At 39.0% G+C, this 23351-nt stretch overlaps 1 protein-coding gene across 9 annotated transcripts in view; it reads left to right on the top strand.

The window, feature by feature from the left end:
* The window catches only part of CIT (citron rho-interacting serine/threonine kinase), a 151200-nt gene that overhangs the window by 59938 nt on the left and 67911 nt on the right, over positions 1-23351 (top strand). For 6 of the 9 annotated variants that reach the window (XM_031948703.1, XM_023497176.2, XM_023497175.2 and 3 more), the window contains 9 exons: positions 10718-10823; positions 11718-11861; positions 13065-13184; positions 14519-14689; positions 14952-15005; positions 15271-15324; positions 17104-17244; positions 18640-18765; positions 21950-22045. In XM_031948703.1, coding sequence (XP_031804563.1) covers positions 10718-10823; positions 11718-11861; positions 13065-13184; positions 14519-14689; positions 14952-15005; positions 15271-15324; positions 17104-17244; positions 18640-18765; positions 21950-22045 — 1012 coding nt within the window. Of the gene's footprint in view, positions 1-10717; positions 10824-10907; positions 11570-11717; positions 11862-13064; positions 13185-14518; positions 14690-14951; positions 15006-15270; positions 15325-17103; positions 17245-18639; positions 18766-21949; positions 22046-23351 lie in introns of those variants that run through there. The other 3 variants (XM_031948706.1, XM_023497178.2, XM_031948704.1) reach the window with 3 other exon arrangements.

The raw sequence follows: 23351 nt of genomic DNA, 5'->3' as shown, positions 1-23351 counted from the left end.
TGTGTAGAATAAGTTATATAGAGAATCAGTGTTGCTAATCAGTGGAGGAAAGGTACTTATGTTAGCCACAGTCTCATGCATGCAGGCAGTGGGAGTTTATCTGGGACTTGAAGCCAGGAGACAGAAATGAGGAGCAAGAATATTTCAGGCATAGGAGTCTGCCAGTGACCATGCCCAGAGTAGGAGATAGAGGATGCTGCTTGAGGAAGAGCAACAAGGTCTGTGTGATTGGTCCAAGAATTCTTTTGGGTAAAGTGAAAGGTGGATGAAGCCTGGCCAGGTCACAAAGGGCTTTAAAAACCAAAGGGGGTTTTATATTTGATCCTGGGGACACTGTGCAGGGAGTTCTAGTCAGACTTGTGCTTTCTTAAGATCCATTTGATGACTTAGTGGAAGATAAATTGTTATGTAGGGAGTCATGAGGCATGGAGACCAACTGGCAGGCTATTACAACAGTCCAAATGTGAGGTAGTGTTAGAGGAGAGAGGGGATATTGGAGAGATGTTGTGAAGGTAGAAATGACAGGACTTGTCCAAAGCAAAACTAAAAACTCCACATCTCCAAATAAGCTCATCTTCTCCTTTTTACTTTTATTCCATTCCGTACCTTGTGCCACCTCATTTCTGGTGTAACTGTTTCATTCCTCCTAAAGATTAAAGTCAAAATCATCTTGTCTGTCTTGAAGGAAGATTTTAAAAGGTGATTCAAAGCTATCAGTCAATAGGCTTTGATTACGTTCCTTTATGACAGCTTTTAGTGGAAAAAATACAAAAATGAGACATAACCTGCCCACAGGGAGTTTCTATTTTACAGGGAGCATGATAAGAAGATGACAGTGCAATATCTCATACATCCTGGCAAACTAACATGCACTTGTCTGTGTACTGATAAATAGACTCATAGGTATGCATCAAATTGAAGCATTAGTGGAGTATTGTCAGGAAAAGTGAAAAATCTGAAATTTTAGTTGCAAGTTAGAATAAAGAGGAGAATATACTTATAGGTAGTATCAAATGCTTTCAGATCAGTGAGAACAATTAACAAATCATTGTAAAGTAGATTATGTAATAGTCTTATCACTTGAAGTTAGCTAATTCAGAAGTAATGGGTTTTTTTGGTTAGCAGTATGTTTATGGAATTTGAATGAAGTCAGGCAGTGCCATCAGTGTACATTCCTATAGTAGATGCTTCTTAAAAATTAATGCAAAAAGAACAGTCCTAATTCTTGTATGATAGTGACTGTTCAAGGCTTGCAGTGTAAATATTTGCTAGCCCATTAGCTTGGGCTTGTGAATCAATACAAATTTGCATGGCTGCCTTAGATTCTTTAAGAAGTCCAAAATTGACAAGTAGCACTATGTGTTCCTGTATTCTGGGCCAGGTTGGCATTCGTCCTTCCCTCCCTTAAGTGTAATTTTTCATTCCTTACTTATGTTTTACTTTTGTCTTTTTTGTTTTTTTGGAAAACAGATTTTGAACAAATAGATCAAGACTGAGACTTATTTTTTTGGACAGTTCCTTCTGTGTACCCACTTTAAATAGTCTTTGATCTTAAATGTTTAGGTGCTGTGTACATAAATTTAATTGAATTTAATTGAATTTTACTGATACTATAACAGCATCTGGCTTCTTTAGGGAGTCAAATTCTTTCTGCCTTTCTTTCTCAACATTTTGTTGCCTGTATCTTATTGTCTTCTACTCATGCTATTCTAATGCAGAATGTACGGTTCCATTTGAGGAAATAGGTAGATTCACACCATTTCCAATTCATTTTCTACTCTGAAGGGAGATAGCTCAACAGAATCTGAACCAGCCACTTCCATAATGAACTAGGATTTTCAGATAGAAAACTTGCTCTAACTTTCCTTGTGGAAAAGAGTGGGGCCAAATTATAGGAAAGGGGAATTTCAGAATCCTCAGTGGAATGGAGTTCAAAAGTTATATTTACCTTCCTATAGTTTGACAGACCCACTGTGAGAAGTCAGGATGTGTTGATTGACATCTTAATAGTGACTTAGCTGAATTTCTTATTTTTTGGTAGTAAGTTCCAAAGGCCAGAGTGGGCTCCTCTCTGTTCCAGAATTTGGACTGTTCAATACCACCTCCTCCAGGTCAAGGTCATCCCAGGCACAAAAAGTGCTTGGCGCATTACTGTGTGCAAACAAAATCTAACTGGCAGCCTTGGGCATGGGTAAAGATGCAGAATGGAAATTATATGAGTAGCTAAACTCTGATTAATGTGTATCTTTTTTGAATAAATGATTTGTACCAAATATTAATCATTCTAGAATGAATTGACAATGCAAATGAAGCCTGCTATAATGCTTTTTTAAATTAAAGTCAGATACTCCTTTAAACCTTTTAGGAAAGCAGAATTTGGTATTTCAAAATACCTGTGATGGACATTGTTTATTTTTAAATGGGCTTTTAGAGCTGGTTCATAAATCCCAGAATGTTATATCTTAAAAGCCAGCATATTTTTGGAAACAGAATGCTGATGAGTTTTTTGCACCATATTACAGATTGCAGTTGCATGTATTTTTAGAGTCTGTGGGATACAATTAAGGTAGAGCCTTTGGCATATTTAATTTTGATTCCCTGGTTTTATTCTTAAATAGCCATTCTTGGTCTTCTTAGTGCTTCCAACTATGGTATTATTTTTGAAAGTTTTTTCTCAGCTATGGAGCTCTCTCACTCTATGGGAATAAACCAGTGCCTTGATTAAGCTAATTTTCTTAAGCATTATTAGACTAGTGATTAGAGTGAATATTCTGTATGTGTGTGTACGTGTGCACATGTATATTTATGTGTGTGTATATATATGTGTGTGTGTGTATGCACACACACATACATATTCTATTCTCCTATATGAAGCATTCTCTTAAATAATTTATTAAGAAATTTTGTGAAATATTATGCATTTTGTTTATAAGAACTTGGTTGAAAAGGCTACATTTTATCATATTTTTAACTCAGGGTCCACTTAGAAGTGTTTTTAGGTCTTTTTAAAAAAAATTGTATGCTGCAACAATACTAGACCTCCTCCTGTTATCTATATGAGACACATCATAGAAGGTGTATGTTTATTAGGTAGAAATTTTTATTTAAGAGTAAATTTTTCTAGAAAATAGGGACTGAAAAAAAAATCAAATTGGCTTCGTGTCTGAAGAGACAGTGCTGTTGTGTGGGTGTCTGGCTGCATGCATAGGGCTGCTCAAAGCTCATTTCTCTCCATGGGGATAACTGGCTGCATACCAAGGGTTTGGCCAGGAGGAGTAGGCAAGCATTGTGGGGGCAGGTTGCATGTTCTTTTATTAGCATCTTCATTGTACTTCTGAATCTCACCCAGTACTGAGCACTGACTAGGTTTTTGCTATTGAACTCTGATCCTGTGTTGTTAATTTTTTCACTGTCCCCTTGAGCCACTCAGTATTTCAGGCAGTAGTTGTTTATTTTTATTTTTAACTGTTTTAGCTCAGATGTGGCATAGTGCTTCCATGGAATGGAATTACCATTCCATGGAATGGTAATCTTAGGAAGAAGTTAGATTTTCTTGACTCCATGGAATGACCTACAATATGCTGTCATGCTTCTTTGCTTATACCTAAATTTATCTTTAAAGAATTACTTTGACAGGGATGACTTTTTCTTTTTTCTTATTTTAAATTTTTTCAAAGAATATAAATCTATTTTCTCTCCCTCTTGCCGCTTTCTCCCCACCCTCACCCCACTGAAAAATAAAGACAGATATGCATAGTGAAGCAAAACAAATTCCCCCATTGGCCATGTCAAAAACAAACAAGTCTCAGTTTCCAAGCTGAGTCCATCAGCTCTCTGCCAGGGTAGCATGCAGGGGTGTGCTTGTGAATGTTTAACATTTAACAAAAACAGCATATTCACACTTTTAACTTTAATCTGCATTGTTAACAATTTCTTTATTATTTTATTCAGTTTGATCACCAATTTCTGAAGTAAATGTGAGAGCACTGACAATGTAACAATTGACTCTGGGGAGCTGATTCAAGCTGGTTCCCACCCAGGCTGGAAGTTTGCTTTATCTTCACTTCTCTGAGATTGTGGGGGCTCATTGTGTTGATCTGAATTTTTAAGTTTTTCCAAGTTGTTTGTCTTTGCAGTGTTGTGCTAGTCATTCTCCTGATCCTGCTCACACCACTAGGCATCAGTTGAAACTTTTGAAAAGTACAATCCCATTTCTTTCTATCAGATATTATGATTTGTTCCCTTTTCTCTAGCTGATGAGCACTGGGGGTGACTTTCTTTTGTTTGCAGAGTTACTTTTGCAAGGCTTCTCTTTTAACAAGTTAAACCTTTGCCTGATTGGGATTTTCTTAGGGGCTGACCCTATGGTCCCACTATTTTTCCTTCAGCAGCCATTTGCTGCGATACTTAGAATGGATCTAAAATTGTAGTTCTTCTAGTTTTATGTTCCATCTTTTGAAGAATGAAATAATCATTAAGGTAAATCAAAGGTTTGTCAATAGCTCTTCTCTTGTCATATATATGTATGTATGTATATATCTAGCTAACATCCAGTCAGTCACTAAGCATTTATTAAATGCCTGTTATCATACTGGTACTGTGCTAAGTTCTGGGACACGAAGACAGTCAAAGGACAGGCTTTGTTCTTCAGAAGCTCACATTTCAACAGGCTAGACATGTACATGTACATCTATAGACAGGATAAATTGGAACTAATCAGCAGAGAAAGCATCAGCATTAAGGGTATCCCAAAAAGCTTCCTCTCAAAGGTGAGGGTTAGCTGGGGTGGAAGGAAGCCAGGGAAGCCTGGAGCTAGAGATGAGGAGGTATCCTGTAGGCCTCTGGGATGGAACAGAGTAAGGGACCAGAAACAGGAGATGTGTGTAATTGACATTTCCCATCACTACCACATCATGCTGGATTTGTTCCTCAAACTCTTCGTCCATTTTTTCCTTTTGCTAAAAGTAAGTGGTCTGTAGTGGTCTCAGGACCATTTCTAGTTTACCCTATTTATTATTTACACTACATATACTTGTGTTCTGTCCTTCTGACTGAGTCTCCTTTTCAGGGACAGGCATGGCTTTTAATTTAGAAGAGTTTCTTTATCCCCTTATCACTTGTAACTTGGACTTCTTCCTTTCACCAAATGTAGACTGATCATTCAAGCTTTTGTTGTGTTACCCTTAAGTAAAAGAGCCCCAACCTCCCATCAAGGTTTTTATTTTGTACAATTTAGCTTGTGTTGGTAATTGATAATAGGAAGTAAGTTAATAATTTTGTCAGATGGTTGTACAGTCAAACTGTGCTGTGGAATAGGGGCAAAGATAGAGAAATGTAGGTCTATGACTTGAATTCAATGTGATATCAAAATAAAGCAAATATGAGCAATAGCTTTGATGCCCAGTTGTATAATTAATGAAAACTGTAGAAGAACAAAATAAGAAAATTTTCAGAAAACCTGAGGGACAGAGAAAAAGTTTTCAGCTGTAGCATAATAGCAAGAATACTTCATTTTGGGGCAGAGGACCTGAACTTGGATCTCAACTTTGACATTAACTTGAAAAATCTTAGAAAATCACTTATCTTCTGAACTTCACTTATGAAGTCTTGCACTGCTAACATCATGAGGACTGGGATGAAATTGCTTTAAAATTTTATTTAAATGTGAATATTGTTATCAACACTTTTGTAACCTTGGACAAGTTACTTTATCTGCTAGGTCTTTCCTTATGTATCTAACAAGCTGGTTAGGAAAATGACCTCTCAGGTTCCTTCCAAGTTCATATTTTATGATTTCTGTGAGTGAAGAGAAATGCAGTATAGGCTAACTCTCTTTGGACAAAGTCTAATAACATTAAAATTTTTAGTTGCCACGATCTGTTTTAATATGTTCCTTTTGCAAATTAATGCATCTTTCTAGACACTGCATTGCAGGTATCTGTATAGGTCGGTTTTTTTTTTAAGTTATTGATTATTAGCCTAACAACATAAGCTTGTATGGGCAAATTGTCTTGAAATTTCTCAGGGTACTGTAGCTAAATTAGAATTTGGGGTTCCCTGTCAAAGCCAATAACCAACAGACATTTATTATGCACCTTCTGTGTGCCTGGTGAATTGTAGTGGGCTCTGGGGGAGAGAGTCAAAAGCAAAACAGTGCATTTAAGGAGTCGATACTTAATGGGATATACATAGGGCTTGGGGAGAACAGTCAGCAGAAGAGCAGGGAAGGGGTCAAAAGGTTCTTTTAGAAAGGAGCATGGCAGTGAGTCTTTGCAGAACCCAGGATCTGCCAAGGAGAACATTCCAGGCTTGGCAGAGTCATCTGTGCAAAAGAAATGGGACAATATGCAGGGATGACATAATGAGCAAGAAGACTAGAACAGCAGCAAGGGGCTGCCATGTTGAAGAGTTGTACTTGATTCTGGAAGGAAGAGGAAGCCTTTGATGTTCCTGAGATCCAGTGCCATAATCAGACTTGTGCTTCCAGGAAAATCCCAGGGCCAGCTGAGTGGGAGATGGGAGAGGCTTGAAGTAGGAACTCCAGTTAGAATGATCTGCTATTGTGATATGGGAGCCATTTGCCAGTGACTGCTGGAGGGGACTCTTCCCTCTTGCCTCCAATTTATTTCATTCCCAATCCACAAAGAACATCTACATTAGTAAAGATTGCTTTGCAAATCCTTCAAGTTTATGATTCCCAGCTGTGGAAGCTTTCAGAGAATTGACTTGGCCCTTCACTTAGGCCTGGTCCTTAACAATTTGCAATAATCAAAGTGAGAGGTGATGAGGTGTAAATTGACTTGTGCATGGTGTGTGTGTGTGTGTGTGTGTGTAAACTATTATTATATAGAGATGACAGTTTAATTTATGGGAGATCACTACTTGAAAACTTAGCGAGAGAAGAGAAGAGGGGTGGTACAGCCAGAGTTATTGGATATAACATGGCTGAAGATGCAACCAAGAATACTGAGTTGGTACCTTGGTTTAAGTTCTTTATCTGTCATGGAAACCAAAGGCAGGAGAGAGTATCCAGGAGGGAACAAGTGAGCAGTAGGGATAGACATTGCAGAGAAAAAGAGTTTGGATTAAGAAGCGATCATTAGATTTCACAATTAAGAGAGTATTGATTATTTTGGACAGAAGCAGCTTTATTTGAGGAATGATGTTGGAAGTTAGATTTTGAAGATTTAGAAGAGAGTGAGAGGAGAGGGAGTTGAGGCATTTAGTGTAAATGGTTATTTCAAGGAAAATGATTGCTACAGGGCACCATCGGAGTTAGTGGAGGAATTTTTTGATGATAAGAGAGATTGGAGTATGTTTTTAAAGAGCAGGTAAGGAATCATCAGATGGAAGAGATTGAAGATTAGAGAAAGAGATAATAGTGGAAATAATGTTCTGGAGAAGATGGGAGGGGATTGGGTTAAACATGTGTGTAGAAGGCCTTGATGAGAAGGTCCGCCTTGTTATCAGTGTGCCTAGAAGCATGATCTGTCAATGCCAAATAGAACCAAATACCATGTAATACTTCTACCATGAGTTTTAAATTATTCCTGGACTCTGAGCTGGGGGGAGCTTTCTGCCATGTAACAGATGGACAAGATTACTTTTTCCTTTACTGTCCATCCTATTGTCTTTTCATCCTATTGATGTTTCTGGGATTATTTCCACAAGCTGTTTGTATTCACAACATTATTGCAATAGCTTTTTTTAGTTGTGCTTTTTATTTATTCATTTCTTTTTAAGATTTATTTAGCACCTTTTTTTTTTTCTCCTCTGAAGAGCTCTTAATGACTGTACTTAGAACTTCCAAACAGTGAACATTTGTCAAGCACCAAAATAGCAAAATGGAGGATGTATCCTTTGGATGAGTAGGAGGGTCTGGACGGCCATGTATAATTAATCAATCAGTCAGCAAGCATTTATTAAACACCTTCTATGTGCCAAGCACTGTGCATTGGGGTATAAAATACAAAGAATAAAACAATCCCTATTCCCTATAACCTTTTATATTCTGTTAGGTGAGAGAGTGAGTGTGTATGTGTGTGACTGTGTGTATGTGTACACAATATACACATGCCCAGTATATTGGAGTTTAGGATAAGACAGTGCTAAAGTTGCAAGGGGATTGGATTAAAATAATCTTTGTGTAAAAGATGATGCTGAAAATGTAACTTGAAGAAAGAGGGAGGGACTCTGAGATTGGGGGCGGTGTGTTCTAGGCAAGGAGAGCACCCCCTGCAAAGAGACAAAGAAAGGAATTGAACTTTCATGTGAGGAAAAGAGAGAAGGTTTTTTCAAGTAATTTAGCTGAGAATGAGGTGGGATGTAATGTAAGGAAAGCTAGTAGTGATAGAAGGGTGTAGAGAAGGTTATTGAAAGTGGAAGGACTTCAGTATGTTTGAAAGCAGTGAAGAAGAAATTTGTAGACACAGAGATGGAAAATTGTGTGTGTGGGGAGAATCGTGGTGGAGCAGGTGTTGTGTCTTGCTTAGTAGAATGTGAACCCCTGCAACTAGGAATTGTTTGGTCCTTTGGATTTGCACCTTGTGTGTTCGATACATTGGCCAGGACCTCATATGGATTTGATAAAATTGATTTGATTGAGAAAGTGAGAAGCAATGGGATCTAAGGCACCTATAGTGGGGTTAGCCTTGGCAAAGAGAAAGGTCACCTTATTATTAGAGACGGGAGGACAGGAAGAGAGAATGGCCTGAACTATGTGTTGGTGGCTGTGTCAGTCGAGAGAGGGTTGGGTGCGTTGTGGAGGCCGAAACAACCAGACCTGCTGTTTGGTGTGAGATATGTGGTGAGGGAAACTGAGGAATCATGGGTAATCCTGAACTTAGAGACCTGGGAGAATGGAAGGATGGTGGTGTATTTGACAGAAAGGGATTGGAAGGGGGCAGTGTTGTAGACAGAAGGTGCTGTTCATCTCCGTGGTGGAGACTTTTTTAGAGGGGCCTGGACAGTCTTGGAAAATGTCTGCCTTCCACAGCAATGTGTTCTTGACATTTTGTGAAGCTTGTGATTTATCCTACAATGTTTTATCATTAAATTAGCCAGGAAATAAACATTATCATTGTTATTATCATCAATAATAACAACAACAACAACTAACATTTATATAGTATTATAAGGTTTGCAAAATGTTTTAAGGACATTATCTCATTTGATCCTCACAAGATCCCTTAGAGATGGGTGCTATTATTATCTATTTTACTTACTATATCACAAGTGCTAAGTGCTGGGGTTACAAAGAAAAACAAAAGCAGTCCTTGTCCTCCTGGACATCACTTTTAATAGGAGAGATGACATCAGTACTAGGTGATAGACTTGTTTAGAAGAGATAGAAGGTACTATGGGAAGAGGAGGCAGCAGCAACTTGGGGCTTGGGGAAAGGAGCCACGACTTGAACCTTGCACAAGGTGGCCTTGGAGCTGAGTCCTGAAGGGATCCAGGGGAACTCTGGAAGATGAAGTAAAGCGGTAGAGCCGCCCTCCTTTCCCCCTCCCCCCAGGCAAAGGCCCTGAGATAGAACCTGAATGTGTCATGTTGGAAGAACTGGACATGGACCAGAGTAGGCTAAGAGACGGCGGGCTTTCATCAAGGAGGGTAACCCCTTGATTAGGAATCTGCCGACTCAGGGCTTGATGACAGTCACTCTGCCCTCATAATAATGACTTTGCCATTGACTATCTGGAGCAGCTTGGGTGAGTCATGGAACATCTCTGACCCTAACTTTCCTCATCCATAAAATAGGATGAAACAAGCCTGTCCTGGTAATCTCATGGGGTTGTTGTGAGGATAATATGTAATGTATGTAAAGCTCTTGGTAAAATGTTAAAGCAGCCGTAGGTGAGAATAATTATTAGTCTTGGGATTCAAGTATTTCCTGAGGGCCAGGTGCTAGGCTAGGTGTTAGGATGAATAAATGCCATGAATGAAAAATGTCTTTTCTTCAAGGGCACTTTTTTTCCTAAAGGGTGATGACCAGAGCATGTATTATTAGTAAATGTAGAATAAATAGGAAGAGAATAAACACAAAATAGTTAACGCCAAAGTAGTTTGGTGGCAAAATGCTAGTGCTTGGAATCCAAAAGCTTCCTGTAAAAGTGCTCCAGCTGTGGCTTGGAGGAAGTGATCTCAGAGATTAGGATCATTACCGTTACCGTGCCTAATCAGAGTGGGAATAGAATGTTTTTCTGCTTGTCAGTGATCCTGTGTGGATCCCTGTGGCTGCTGCCTTTCCTCTGGCATAACCAGTGTTTGTGCAGTGTTCCATTTTTCATGATTATCTTTGACGTATATTTTAATGAAATTATTTCTGTTAAAAATGTTTGGAAGCATAGAACATCCTTTAGGGATGGTACCGTTTGTGTGTGCACACATGTCACAAGTAAGTGTCTCTTTTGTGCATGAGAATGGCACTAGTGCTCCACTGAGTGTAAAGCACTTGGAATGATAGCAGTACCCATCCAGGTATGTTGGCATGATCCTTGCTAAGGATTAGGATGTAATTCGTGACAATAAAACAGAGCAGAGCTAACTGGCCTAGCTGGGGACTAAACTCACGGCACTGATTTCATTAATACTAAATTCCAAACAAGTGAGCTAACCAGTCACAGATGTAACACCTACATACTAAATGTGTTGTGTTCTGAATGATGCTTCTGGCCCATCCTTTGTCTATATTTATGTGGTGTTTGGCTTTGTTTAGGTCTGTTGTATCAGGTTTGGACTCTCCTGCCAAGATTAGCTCCATGGAAAAGAAACTTCTTATCAAGAGCAAAGAGCTACAAGACACTCAGGACAAGTGTCACAAGGTATTTATTTGTGCGGCTGGCCTCCCTCCTTGCTCCGGGACTCTACAGCCAGTACGTGCCGAGGGATCAGCCCGGTGCTGCTGATGTGCTGACCCAGCAGATCCGCAGAGAGCAGTGCTCCTCCTTTGCTGAAGTTGCTCCTCCATCAGTACAGAAGGAGATGAGTTCAGGCCTTGACTGTGCTGTAAATATCTTACTTTTAACCAGAGGAGGCACTGGATTTAAAACAGTCTTTTTCTCAGCCTGACCCAGATGACTGCTTCTTCCAGGTGGCCCTTCCCCCTCATCACTGACAGAGACACAGCCTAGCTGCTTTGAAGGGTCCGGAGTCTGTCTTCGTAGCCTTTAAGTCTCTGCTTATGTAACTGTGGCCACTTTATTGATTGTGCTCAACATCTCATAACAATCACTGTTCCTGCATAGAGGGAACTAACTGGAAGCTATTAAAACTCACTACTTTCTTGTGACTCTTGAGAGCAGAGATATAAATATATCCTTTCTCTGTACTGGATTTGTCCTCTAGTTCCTTACAAGGAGATGGGGGAGAATCCTCTGGTTCAAGATGGATTTGGGATAAAGTTAAAGTGACATCTGCAGAAACAGGTGAAAAATGATGGTTGTGGCTTCTTTGCTAACTGGGGTAGAGAAGTGATCGAATGTGAACAAGCGGCTTGAATGAATGGAATGACTTAGCGTTGGTGCCTGTCCTTAAGAAGAACTGTGCAAACCCAGGACCAGAGACAATGGTATTGACATCTAAACAATCTTTGTGGATTCCTTAGAGGCCGGCCAATAAGGTGGTCTGTTATAGACCGCTTGAGATTTCTCTGCGCCTGATGTATTTTGAAATTAGCCACACTTGGCCTTCTTAACCTGTCGGTGTATTTATTGCAGATGGAGCAGGAAATGACACGGTTGCACCGGAGAGTGTCTGAGGTGGAGGCCGTGCTTAGTCAAAAGGAGGTGGAGCTGAAGGCCTCTGAAACCCAGAGATCCCTCTTGGAGCAGGACCTGGCTACTTACATCACAGAATGCAGTGTGAGCCTTTCCCATAGTCCTTTTCTCTTGGAGGTAGCCATGCCCTGTTTGTCTCTCATCTTGTTCATTGATGCTATCAACGAGGCCCATAGTACTGAGGTCAGGTAGGAGACAGGCAGAGGGCGTCTGTGCTGGATATAAACAAAATATCTGCCATTACTCTGTCAACTCTGTGAACAGCCAAATGTTGAGGGAGCCAAAAGAGGAAACTCAATGCAAGCAAGAAGTCTGAGGGCAGTTAGTCTTGGTACCTAAAATGGTTCTGTGGGAGCTACCTGAACTGGCTCGTCCTTGGTTTAAATGGTAATTGACTTGGATGGTACTTAGTCCGACTTCCAAGTAGAAGAAGCTAGAATCTGACGAGGGTGACTTAGGGCACCTTTTGGACTGGCGAGGGGCTAATTTTCTAGCTTAGTGCCAGAGAACTCTTGTCACCAGTACAGTATTTTAAAGCCTTAAGTTGCTTATCATTAAAGATCCTGTGACTGTCTTCTCCATTGTCTCCATCCAGCTGTTTATAATTCACCTAACTAAAACATTCTTTGTAACTTGAATCACACATAGTTTTTAGTTTTTCATAAGGGAGAAGAGATCTCTATAGCATTGCTGATTGAGAGTAACTGCTGTGTTTCCATTCCAGGACTGGCTGCGTTTCAGCAGTGGGTGAAGTTTTTCATACAGATAGATATTCCAATGCCTTTAAAGCATTGTGGGAGCCTTCTGGATGAAAGGTGTGCAGGAAATATAAGATAGGAGGCAGAAATAGACTAGTTAAGATCTTGAGATTGAGCAAAGAATGAATCCATTGCTCCTTTGAGACTCTTGAAAAGAGCGGAAGTAATTGATTTGAAAACGATTCTGACTGATGTCCTTTATTGATGTTGTTGATGATGATTGAGTGATTGTGGGTCTTGAGTCCCAAATACGTGAGTAAGCGAAGACGTGATTGGTCAGTGGTACCAAGCTGCGGTTTCATTTTCTCTGCAGAGTAATACATTGAGCTGGGGGCTCTCTGGGAGCTACAGATGAGATGTATACAGGTAGAAAATTGGAGTTCACCGGTGACAAGTGAGAACTTGTAAACTAGGATCTGCCACCTGAATCTGCCTCAAGATCTATGAAGCAGCTCGGTGTTCTCTTAATTAGACATTTCAAACAGAAGGGTCGAAAAGGTCTATGTAGTAAACATTTTACTTTCTGCAGAGCCTAAAGCGAAGTTTGGAGCAAGCACGGATGGAAGTGTCCCAGGAGGATGACAAGGCCTTGCAGCTTCTTCATGATATTCGAGAGCAGAGTCGCAAGCTGCAAGAGATCAAAGAACAGGTATAACTGCTTTGCTTTTGGGGGAGCAGAGCAGTTAGTCTGACTCTTCCTGATGTTTTGCTTTCAGTAGAAGGACACACTCACACGCACTCTCTCTCTCTCTTCCTCTCTCTTTTTCTCTTTCTATACTAAACCAGTATTCTGGAGCTCTTTTGCAGTATGGTGGTACCTCTGGCTTCCCCAAGACTTTGCTCTGGTAGTTGCTACTGAGGTGAATAGGCTTCAGATTCCAGGGATGGACTGGAGGTTTAATTAAAAATCTTAAGAGACATGGATCACTGGTTGTCCACGGAAAAAGAATTATTTTGACTGGAACAACTTAAGAAGATTATCTACAAAAGTTGTAGGAGTTGCACATCTGAGTTGATTGGTTTTCCAATCCTGATCCCATCCATGTTTACTTACAATTTTTTCTTTTACTTAGAGAAATCCTTTTCATATCTATAGTACTTAGTTTTAATATTTCTAGTAAGTATTTTTGTAGTTTACTCAGGTTTTTTTTTTTTTAAACCTCTACTACCTTTTCATTTGATTTCATTTTGAAACCTTGCAGTTTAGAAATTTACTCTTTTCAAGTTTTAAAAAAGTTTTATGATTTAGATTACTCTAAAACATATTGTAGGGAACTATTTAATATCTTCTTTGGAATTATTCTCATAAAGGATTTTGAGTAGATTTAACATTTTCTGAATTTTTCTTTTTCCAGAATAAATAGGATTTCAGGTATAATGCTGAATTCTTCTTTCATCTTTGAATTTGAGCCCAAAGGAAACAATGTTGAAAAATTGATAGAATTTGTTTCTCCTCTAGTTTTTTCTACTGAGACTTTAAATAAATCTTTCTTGTAACAGGAGAGATCCGTTTTAAGGAAGTGTTCTGTATTCAGTACATGCACACGATTTTATAGAATCTATAAAAATGATTGCCTTTGAAAATAGGTAGTTTATCCTAAATGTGAAGCAGTAGGTGCTTTCAGGTGTACCATGCAAAAAGAATTCCCGAAAATTCTCTCCATGTTGTAAATTATTTACTTGAAGTATTTTACTAAGGTCACATGTCTTCTCTTTCAGTGGTCTTGCTAATGTTATGTATTCTTTCACATATCATTCTGAAGATTTATATGATAATACACAATTTTTTTTCCTCTGTGAGTCTCTTTCCTTAATTGTATCTCTTTCTTCTGGGGCCTCTCCATTTCTGTCTTTTGCCATTCTCTTCATAATTTATATGTCTTTCCTGTGGTTTCTGTAGAGGGGTGAACAATTGACATTCTATCCATTTTCCTACTTTTTGACGTTTATTAGGTACCAATGTGTTCCTTTTCTCCTCTTTAGGAGTATCAGGCCCAAGTAGAAGAGATGAGGTTGATGATGAATCAATTGGAAGAAGACCTTGTCTCTGCCAGAAGACGTAGTGATCTCTATGAATCTGAGTTGAGAGAGTCTCGGTTAGCAGCTGAAGAATTTAAACGCAAAGCCACAGAATGTCAGAATAAATTGATGAAGGTAGCTAAGGCCTTCCTGGAATTTTCAAAATGTTTCTAGGATGGGATTGGTAAATGAGAAATGCTTTTGAACACTATGGTTTTAGAAATAGTGTGAAAATGAATTTTTTTGTCTTGTGAGTAAGTTTGTGAGATAACAGGAGGCCTTGGAAATCTTTTGTTCCTTATTTGATTTTTTAAAAGGTAGCATTTCTTAAAAGAACTATTAAATTTTTAAAATGTTCTCTTTTGGAAATTATTTTATTTTATTTTTTTAACTACAGGCTAAAGATCAAGGGAAGGTTGAAGTAGGAGAACTATATTCCAAACTGGAAAAGGTATTTTTCATGATTAACTTCATCAATTATTATTAGGGGATTAATACATTAATACGGAACATAAAGGAGACATGAATAAGGCAAGACTGTCACATTTGTGGACCTCCTGATAGGCTTTTTTCTCTGCTAGTAAGTTCCTAGAAGTCAGCCCCATCCTAACATACTATAGAGGCTTCAAGGAACCAGGATTGAAATGCATCCTATATTATAAGACTCAATATCTATTTTTTTTTGTTTGTTTTATTTCCTTTGCTTATGATTATAGGTGAATGCTGAACAGCAGCTCAAAATCCAGGAGCTACAAGAGAAACTGGCTAAGGTGAGGCTGCAGTGACTTCCTGTGCTTCTCCCCTTTGGTCCTGTGTTAGTGAGGATGAAAGAAACAATTGGGCAGAATCCTGAAGAAAAATAAAAACAGAGGGAGGAGTGAGCTGTTTGTTAGTGGAATATCAGAGTTTTAACCGTATTTCCCTTCCTGAGATCTGTCAGTAATGTGAATTTTAGACTATCAAATAGAAATGCTAGTTATAATATTTTAGAAATTTGGTGGTGACTTTCTTTGGATGGGAATGGATTCATTCTTTCATATGTTGAGAAATGAAGGGGACTTGATTGTGACCCAGTCAGTTTTTTAGTGCACTTTAAAATCAGAAACTCACTTCCTAGTAGCAACATGTGACCCAGAGAACCTTCATAGTGGAGAACCGAAGCAAGCTTGTGTTTTCATGGCGGAAAGAATGGTAATCCAGGAAGTTAAGAGCATACTGGTCATAGCAAGACAAATCTACTCATTTTTCTCTTAGTTGATCATTGGAAATGTTATTTTATTATAATAATTTTATTTATTTTTAATACACATTGCTTTATGAATCACTTTGGGAAAGAAAGAAATGGTATTTTAAAAGGTTGGAGTAAAACCCAATTCTATGATTTTATGATTGTTATTGTTGAATGTGTCAGTGTATGCGTAGATGAGTAAATGACAACTCTTGATCATTCTGGACTTGAATGAGCATTTTCTTTGCCTTCATTCAAGCAAGTGCTTTTACTTTTTATTGTCCTCTTCATCTAGATGTAGATTTTTCGGTTTTTGTGGTGTAGAGAACTCTGACAGTCTGGTGAAGCCTCTTGACCCTTCTCTAAAACATGTTTTTAAATGAATAAAATAAAATGCTTAAGATTACAAGAGAGGTCAATTCTATTGAAATTTATTATTAAGATATTAAAAACAAAGCTAGCTCATAAGCCCAGGGTTAATAACCCCTATTCTAGATAGAAATGACAAATTCTCTTAAAAGTAACATGTCAAAACCAAATAGAGATTGTGAGATTCTGGCTTAAAGTCAGTATGGTGGTGTCTCTATTGACTTATTTTCTAGGATAATTAGTAACTCACTTGACATTATTCCAAGAAGGATAACTGCTATTTAATGCAAAGCATTTCAGACTTTTCACCCAAGAAATTTTTACATGCCCCGGGTATAAAGGTATATAAAACAGGTATCATATCCAGACTGCCCTGATAAAATAGGTATGCAAATCAAACATTCCCTGATTATAAATCAAGATTTCTTGACCCCCACAAGTCAGCTAAAAGACCCCAGATGGGTGACAAAGCACAATTTTAACAAACTGGCTTTATGTGACTAGACATGACCATGGTGGCTCTTCTGCCCAGGAGAGGGTTATTTTTTGATATTTCTAGATAGTTTCCAGTGTTGTTGAGAAGCAGTGTGGCTCGGTGGGCAAGTCATTGCCCTTTTTCTTACCCTTATCTCCTGGGCAGCTCTCTAAGACTAACCTGTCATGGTAGCATTTCCTTGTCTGGATGTTACCACACTGATAATGTCTCAGGGCTTGCCCCTGTCCTAATGAAATGAAGAGTATTCAATTTATGGACCAAAGAATTGGCTTCAAAACTGAATCTGGTTCCTTCTTGGTTTTGTGCCTGTGAACAAAACCCTTAACCTAGCTGAGCCTCAGCTCTCTCATTTATATGGTGGGAATAGTATTTGTGCTGCAAACCTCCTAAGGTTGTGGTGGAAATACCCAGCACTGCAGAGGGCCACACAAACAGGATTTCTTCGTGTTCGTTTAGGCAGTGAAAGCCAGCTCCGAGGCGACTGAGCTGCTTCAGAATATTCGTCAGGCCAAGGAGCGAGCTGAGAGGGAGCTGGAGAAGCTGCAGAACCGAGAAGACTCCTCGGAGGGCATGAGAAAAAAGCTGTTTGAGGCGGAGGTGAGTGGACGCCTTCAGCCCACAGGGCAGTGATGAGCAGCCCTTGGAGCACGGACGAGGGGAGCAGGACCAGCCTTGACCATCCACTGCCGCTCTCCTTCATGCTTACTTTTAAAGGCTTAGGAATCATTTTAGGACATGAGGGGTTTTAGGACACAGCTTGAAGTAGGATGGTGTTCTGACGTGATGTTCTTGTTTCCACTAATTGTTCTCTGGCCCCCTCTGTGATCTGTAAGAACTCCTCTTTGTAGAGGTCAATGTCAGTCAGTCCTGTTCTTCTTTCCATGTTCTCTAGCTCAGCGAGACCGTCCTTCCTCCTGGCTTTTACTGTCATCTCTATCCTTATGGTGTTGAAATCCTTCTCTTTAGTTCCTTTCTCTTACCACTCAGACTCTGCTTCCATGTTTCAGACCACTAACTGGACCATAAGTCCTAGCAGACCCCCAGAGAATTGATCGTCTTGGTCAATCTTGAAGTGGTCATCTTCCTTAAGTCAGCCCTCCCTTCCAGTTCTTCTTTTCTAATTCTCCCAGTCACTTAACTTTAGGCTTGATACTTTGGTTCTGTCTTTATCATACTTTGCCTTCATTCCGTCAATCATCAAGGCTTCTTGATTTTTTTTCTTTACACTATATCTCTAGTCCTTTTGCTATCACCTTAATCTAGGTCCTCATGACCTTCTGCGTAGATGACTGGAACAAGCTCTTGGTAAGCCTTTTGAGCTCCATGCTTTCCTCCTCCAATGCAGTCTGTGTGCCCCACCAGTGTGATCTATTGGGCAAAAAGCATTTATTAAATGTGCCAGGCGTTGTGCTAAGTACTGAGGATCATTTATCAGCTCAGAATCCTGGAATGTTTTTCTACTCATTAGCACATTAAACTTAAGCTTCTCTGCCTACCTTTTAAGGACCTGTGTTCTGGTGTCCTCCTGGTGATTCAGTTTTATTCTATACCACTCGTGATGCACAGCCTCTAGTATAAATGGGTTGATTTCCTCATTGTCCCGTGAATGTGCCGTGCTCATTGTCATCTTCATTTTAAAGCTCATGCTGTTCCTTTCATGTGGGATGACTACCCTCTCCTGTCCTCTGTTTTCCTTTTGTCCACATCTTACTCATTCCACAGCCTGCCTTTTCCACGAAGCAGCCCTTATTGCTCACCCTCTCACCTTTAAAATCTTACAACACTTAGGATTTGTACCATGTAATTTAGAACTTCATGTTGTATCATTTTGTTGGTGTTTGTTTCATGTTTTGTCTCTCCATTTAGACTGTAAATATTTTAAGGTCAAGAACTATGTCAAAGATTTCTTTTGTAATTCTTCACACCACTTGATGCAGTGCTTGGCCCATTGAGCTGCTCAATAAATATTTGTTGGTTGATTATAATCTATAGGAACGACGCCATTCTCTGGAGAACCAAGTAAAGAGACTAGAGACTGTGGAACGCAGAGAAAACAGACTGAAGGATGATATCCAGACTAAATCACAACAGATTCAACAGATGGCTGATAAAATTCTGGTGAGCAAGAACACAGGTGGAGAAAACCTTGGGTCAGAGGTTGTAGGGAAAAGGAAGAGGGGAATAGACAGTCACAAGAATAGTCACAAGAGAACATTTGGGTTCACCATACCCAAGAATGAGGGTAAGAACTGAGTGCTGGTAGCTGTAGCAGTACTGACTACTGTCAGGACTGTGAGTACAAGCTGACAAGTGCACTTTGATCTTGGTTATAGGTGCCTTGTCTAGCATTTTCTATATGAAATTACACCCTTTTCAGCAAATTTTATAAAATCATGAACCAAATATTATCAGTATAGCTTTGTATAATTAACTCTTTTGCACCTGTCCTGAAAAACTTGAAGGATTTAGGCTTTTAAGAGTGAAATCCAGTTTGTTGCCTGTAGCGGATAGAATAAATTAGTCATCCCAAATTGTTTTTCTCAGAGTAGTATTTGTCATAGATCCATACTCGCCCACTCGCTTTTTCTGCTACAGTTAGGATTTTTTTAAAACTTCCTTAGCTCTAGCAAGTCTTTTTTTAGGTTAATAACCATAATGAATCTGTTTTAGGCACTGATGACCAAATTAACCTAATGGGCGAAACCACTGATGGTATTTACAGATATCTTGAGCATCTACCCCTGTTTGGTGGCAAAGCAGATAAGCATTTTTAAATGCTCTCCAAGCATCCTACCTAACCGTTAACTGCCCTAGAAGTAATATCTAACATAGGAAAGACTTAATGATATAATCGTCGTTGATATTTCTCTTTGTAAAAGAGCAATTGCCTTTGAAATAGGCCATGTGATTCCACTGCTCTGATGCAAAAACTGTGAACTGGTCACAACCTCTTTCTGTTTTAATATTCTGTGTCGATAGCAATGACCAGAATTTAACTATTAGACATTTTCAGTCTCCTAAATTTCATAATCACTTCAAAATTTTTCAAAGATAGAAAAAAAAAGAGTGTGTGTGTGTCCATTAAAGAAAAAAATCTACTTGCAAAGAAAGACAATTTAAAAACATTTACATTTCCTACGAGTCTGATGGTGTTTGTAATAAATAAATATAATCTCTCCTTGAAATTGAAACTTAGGAGTCTGGTGCTCCTGAAGCCTTGGAGGGTATGAAATAGTGGTGGTAGTGGTAGTTGCTTTCCAACTCACTAGAAGGAAACAGAATGTCAGGTTCTTGACTTAGAAGTTTGAGTTTTTGTTGTAATTCTGTTGACATGCTTATACTTGGTAGGATTGGAAACAGACTGTGGAGATTATTTTTTTCCCTACTTGTCGTTTTCTTAACCTTTATGAATTAATAGCAACAAAATTTTCATGTACCTAAGTACTTCTGTTTTGTCTGTTCAGTAACTGGAGGGCCCCTTTTGCTCGGGGACAATAGTTTTGCTTTGTATGGTGTCTATGGTACAGATGGGAGATGTTGAATACAAGTTTTATAATAATAGTGCTTTGGAAATCTTTTCAACTTTAGATTTATTTTTCTATAAAATACTTGATCACAAAAATCCAAACTTTCAGAACAAATGATAATTCCAGTTACACAAGACTCTTATCTTTTGCCAAAAAGAATCAGTGTGGCTGCCATACTTGGAATAAGTAAAGATCTGTGTCCAAATCCACCTGATACTATGTCACCATAAGTGAATTACTTGAAATAAAGAAGATTTGTAGATAATATGTGATACTCCATGACATCCAACAAGGCAATTGAGTAGAAAGATTTAGGTGCTAAAAAGATAGGCCTTTGTTTCAGAGAGAAAACTGAATTTATGGAAAAAAAATAATTGTTCAGTCTCCAAAGGTAAACCAGCCTGTACTATCCTGTTCTGGGCTAGGCTTAGCCCATTGGTCATGGGCAGTGACTGTCCGAGACCTATGAGCTCCTAAAAAGTTTCTCCAGATGTATATCCTACCCCAAACAACAACATTCTTCATCTACTTGTTTTTTCCTATGTGAATAGTTAGACTGACCTTTTTTGATTAATCATAGTTCTCATTTAGGAAGCTCTGTAATGTTCAACACAATGTTGTTTGCAGATAAGAACTTCTGAGGGCCTTTTCATTGATAGGGATTTGAATTTTAAGATTGTCCAAAGGCAGTAAAGAAGGGCTAGTGTGGAGGCTTATGGAGTATCGGGAGCATGTTGTAGATTTGGAATTACACAGGACAATCAGGGTGAAGGATTTCATTAGAGAAATAAGTTATTGGAAACAAATATAGCAAGAGGAAAGCATGACTGATGGCTAGCTCCTAGGGTCCAAGGCCTCCAACATGTGGGTGAAGTAATGGAAAGGCCCAGAAAAGAGCTGCATTAGTATAGACAGGCTTGGATGGGTTGTGATCTCCATCATTAAAAGAAACGCCTACTTAGAGGAAGAGGAGATTGCAGTTCCTTTGGGGTAATAGAAAGTAAAAGGGCACATACATTTTGTGTCTGCTTCACATGGATTGTTGTGACATCCCACTGAGGTAACGTATGTTAAGGTGCTTTGTGGCCTTGAAAGCTTCATTTTTCCATAAACATTTTAAGTGACTGCCTACTGTGTGCCAGTGCTAAACTCTTTATGTAAGAGGCAGTTAAAAAAGGTCACTACATAGACTAGGTCAGAGAAGAAGTGGATCATAGAGTTTGTTTAGTTCACCCTCTGCCTTCTATAGATGAGCAGATGGAAGCCATAGAGGGTTATGACTTGTGCCCCCTATAGCTGAGAAGTAGCAGGGATGGAATTCAAACCCAAGGCCTTTATTTCTACTAGACCACACTGTCTATGCCTGTTTATTCTTTTTGCTTTCAACTTTTCAAGAATTTATTTTTTTTTCAAACTAGATTGTATACATTGCTTTATAAGAATTCAAAAACCTTAAATTTCAGAGAGAGAAATAGAGGGAGGGAGAGGGAGAAATTGGGTGGGGGAGTAGAGAGAGAGAGACAGAGAAAGACAGAAACAGAGAGAGACAGAGAGAAGAGAGAGGAAGGAGGGAGGGAGAGAGAATGAATACATTGGGCCTTCAAATACTAACCCCCTATTACATCCTAGGCTTTTCCTTTCCTTCTGAAGGGGAAGCAAATGCCTATTGGTTATGCTGCATATACCAAAGTTATGTTAACCATGTATGCTAAACATACTTTGGATATATTATTTGTTCCCTCTGCACACCTGACCTTTTACTCTTTTGTATTCAGGAGCTGGAGGAGAAGCACCGGGAGGCTCAGGTCTCAGCCCAGCACCTAGAGGTGCATCTGAAACAAAAAGAGCAACTCTACGAGGAAAAAATTAAAGTAAAGAGACTTTCTGATCTCTCTGAGCACACCTTTTGTATACTTCACTGACTCTTTTTGTTCTCTGGTCACTTATCAGGCTCTTCTGAGACTTGTGGCGCTCTGAGTAAAATCTGTCCTTAGTTTATTGTGGGAGGTTTTTGGGTTATCCATGTGGGAATTTGGAAACCAGAAGTATGATTTCATTGATAACATATTTTACCATATCAATTTTGAGACAAAACTTTTACCTCATTCTGTCTTCTTTGGAAAAATCAGACTTTGAAAGAAATTCTTAAGTTTTCTCTGGTCAGTATACTTGAAGAGCCAGCTCTCTTTTTTGGAATCATGTCCTGCCTTTGGCATCCTTCCTGTTTATTTTTTTTTTTGTTTACTTTTTTTCTGTTTTCTTCTCCCCTTCTTTTACTCCCTGCCCCCCACATTTAAACCACCTGGGAAAGGAAAAAGTGAAAAATAAGACCAGAGGAAGAAGGGACCATATTCAGCACTCTGTGCCCTATAAGTATGGATACCAACTCCCTTGAATTCTAATTCTAACCTACTGATTCCTAAATTCCTATCACTGGTAATAAATAGTGTTTCAACCTGCAAGACCCTGGGACTTGGAATTTTCTTCACAAGGGCTGGCAGGGTTATGAAAGTTTCCTAGCATAAGTTGGTTCTATTTATGTTATCTATCTTCATTTAGATATCTGTGGTAGGCTCTGTTTCTGAATATTTTTGTTCCCTCCACCCCTAAAGTTTACTATAGGTGCTTCATTTTTACCTTTTCAGACCTAACAACAAATACGTAGGTTCTTGGGAGCAAGAGCTTTAACCTTCCTATTCTTCTTCCCTGTTTCCATGTTCTCTCCTTCCCCAGCTTGTCTCTTTTGAATAATTGTTATGTCTTGTTACTGCTGTTATGGCCTTGAATTTTCCCAGTAGGATTCTATAATGCCATTTAGGTCACAGTTTTGATCATATACTAAAACTTTATTTTTTTCCCCTCTCTCAGTATGTCTCTTGTCATAATTTTAGAATTGTGACATAAGCATCCAAGAGATCTGGCCTCCTGTCCCAATGTGTTCCTCCTGTCTCCCCATGGCCCTGTCTTTACCTTTTGTGTTCATACCAACTGCTAATATTTTTTATACATTGGCCCTAGTTTAAAGCCCTTCTCACGACATCAATTCTTTGAAATGTGTTCTTTCCTTTCTTCATTAGACGAGCCTCATTCCAGCTGTCTAGTCTTTTTTAGCAAGATGTCCTTGTGATTGGTGAATCTAGTTCTCCTTTTAATAGACTTGATAGAAAAGACACGAAC

This window comes from Sarcophilus harrisii, chromosome 1 (genome assembly GCF_902635505.1).
Source record: "Sarcophilus harrisii chromosome 1, mSarHar1.11, whole genome shotgun sequence".
Lineage (NCBI taxonomy): Eukaryota > Metazoa > Chordata > Mammalia > Dasyuromorphia > Dasyuridae > Sarcophilus > Sarcophilus harrisii.
This window is presented reverse-complemented; position numbering and strand designations above follow the sequence as displayed.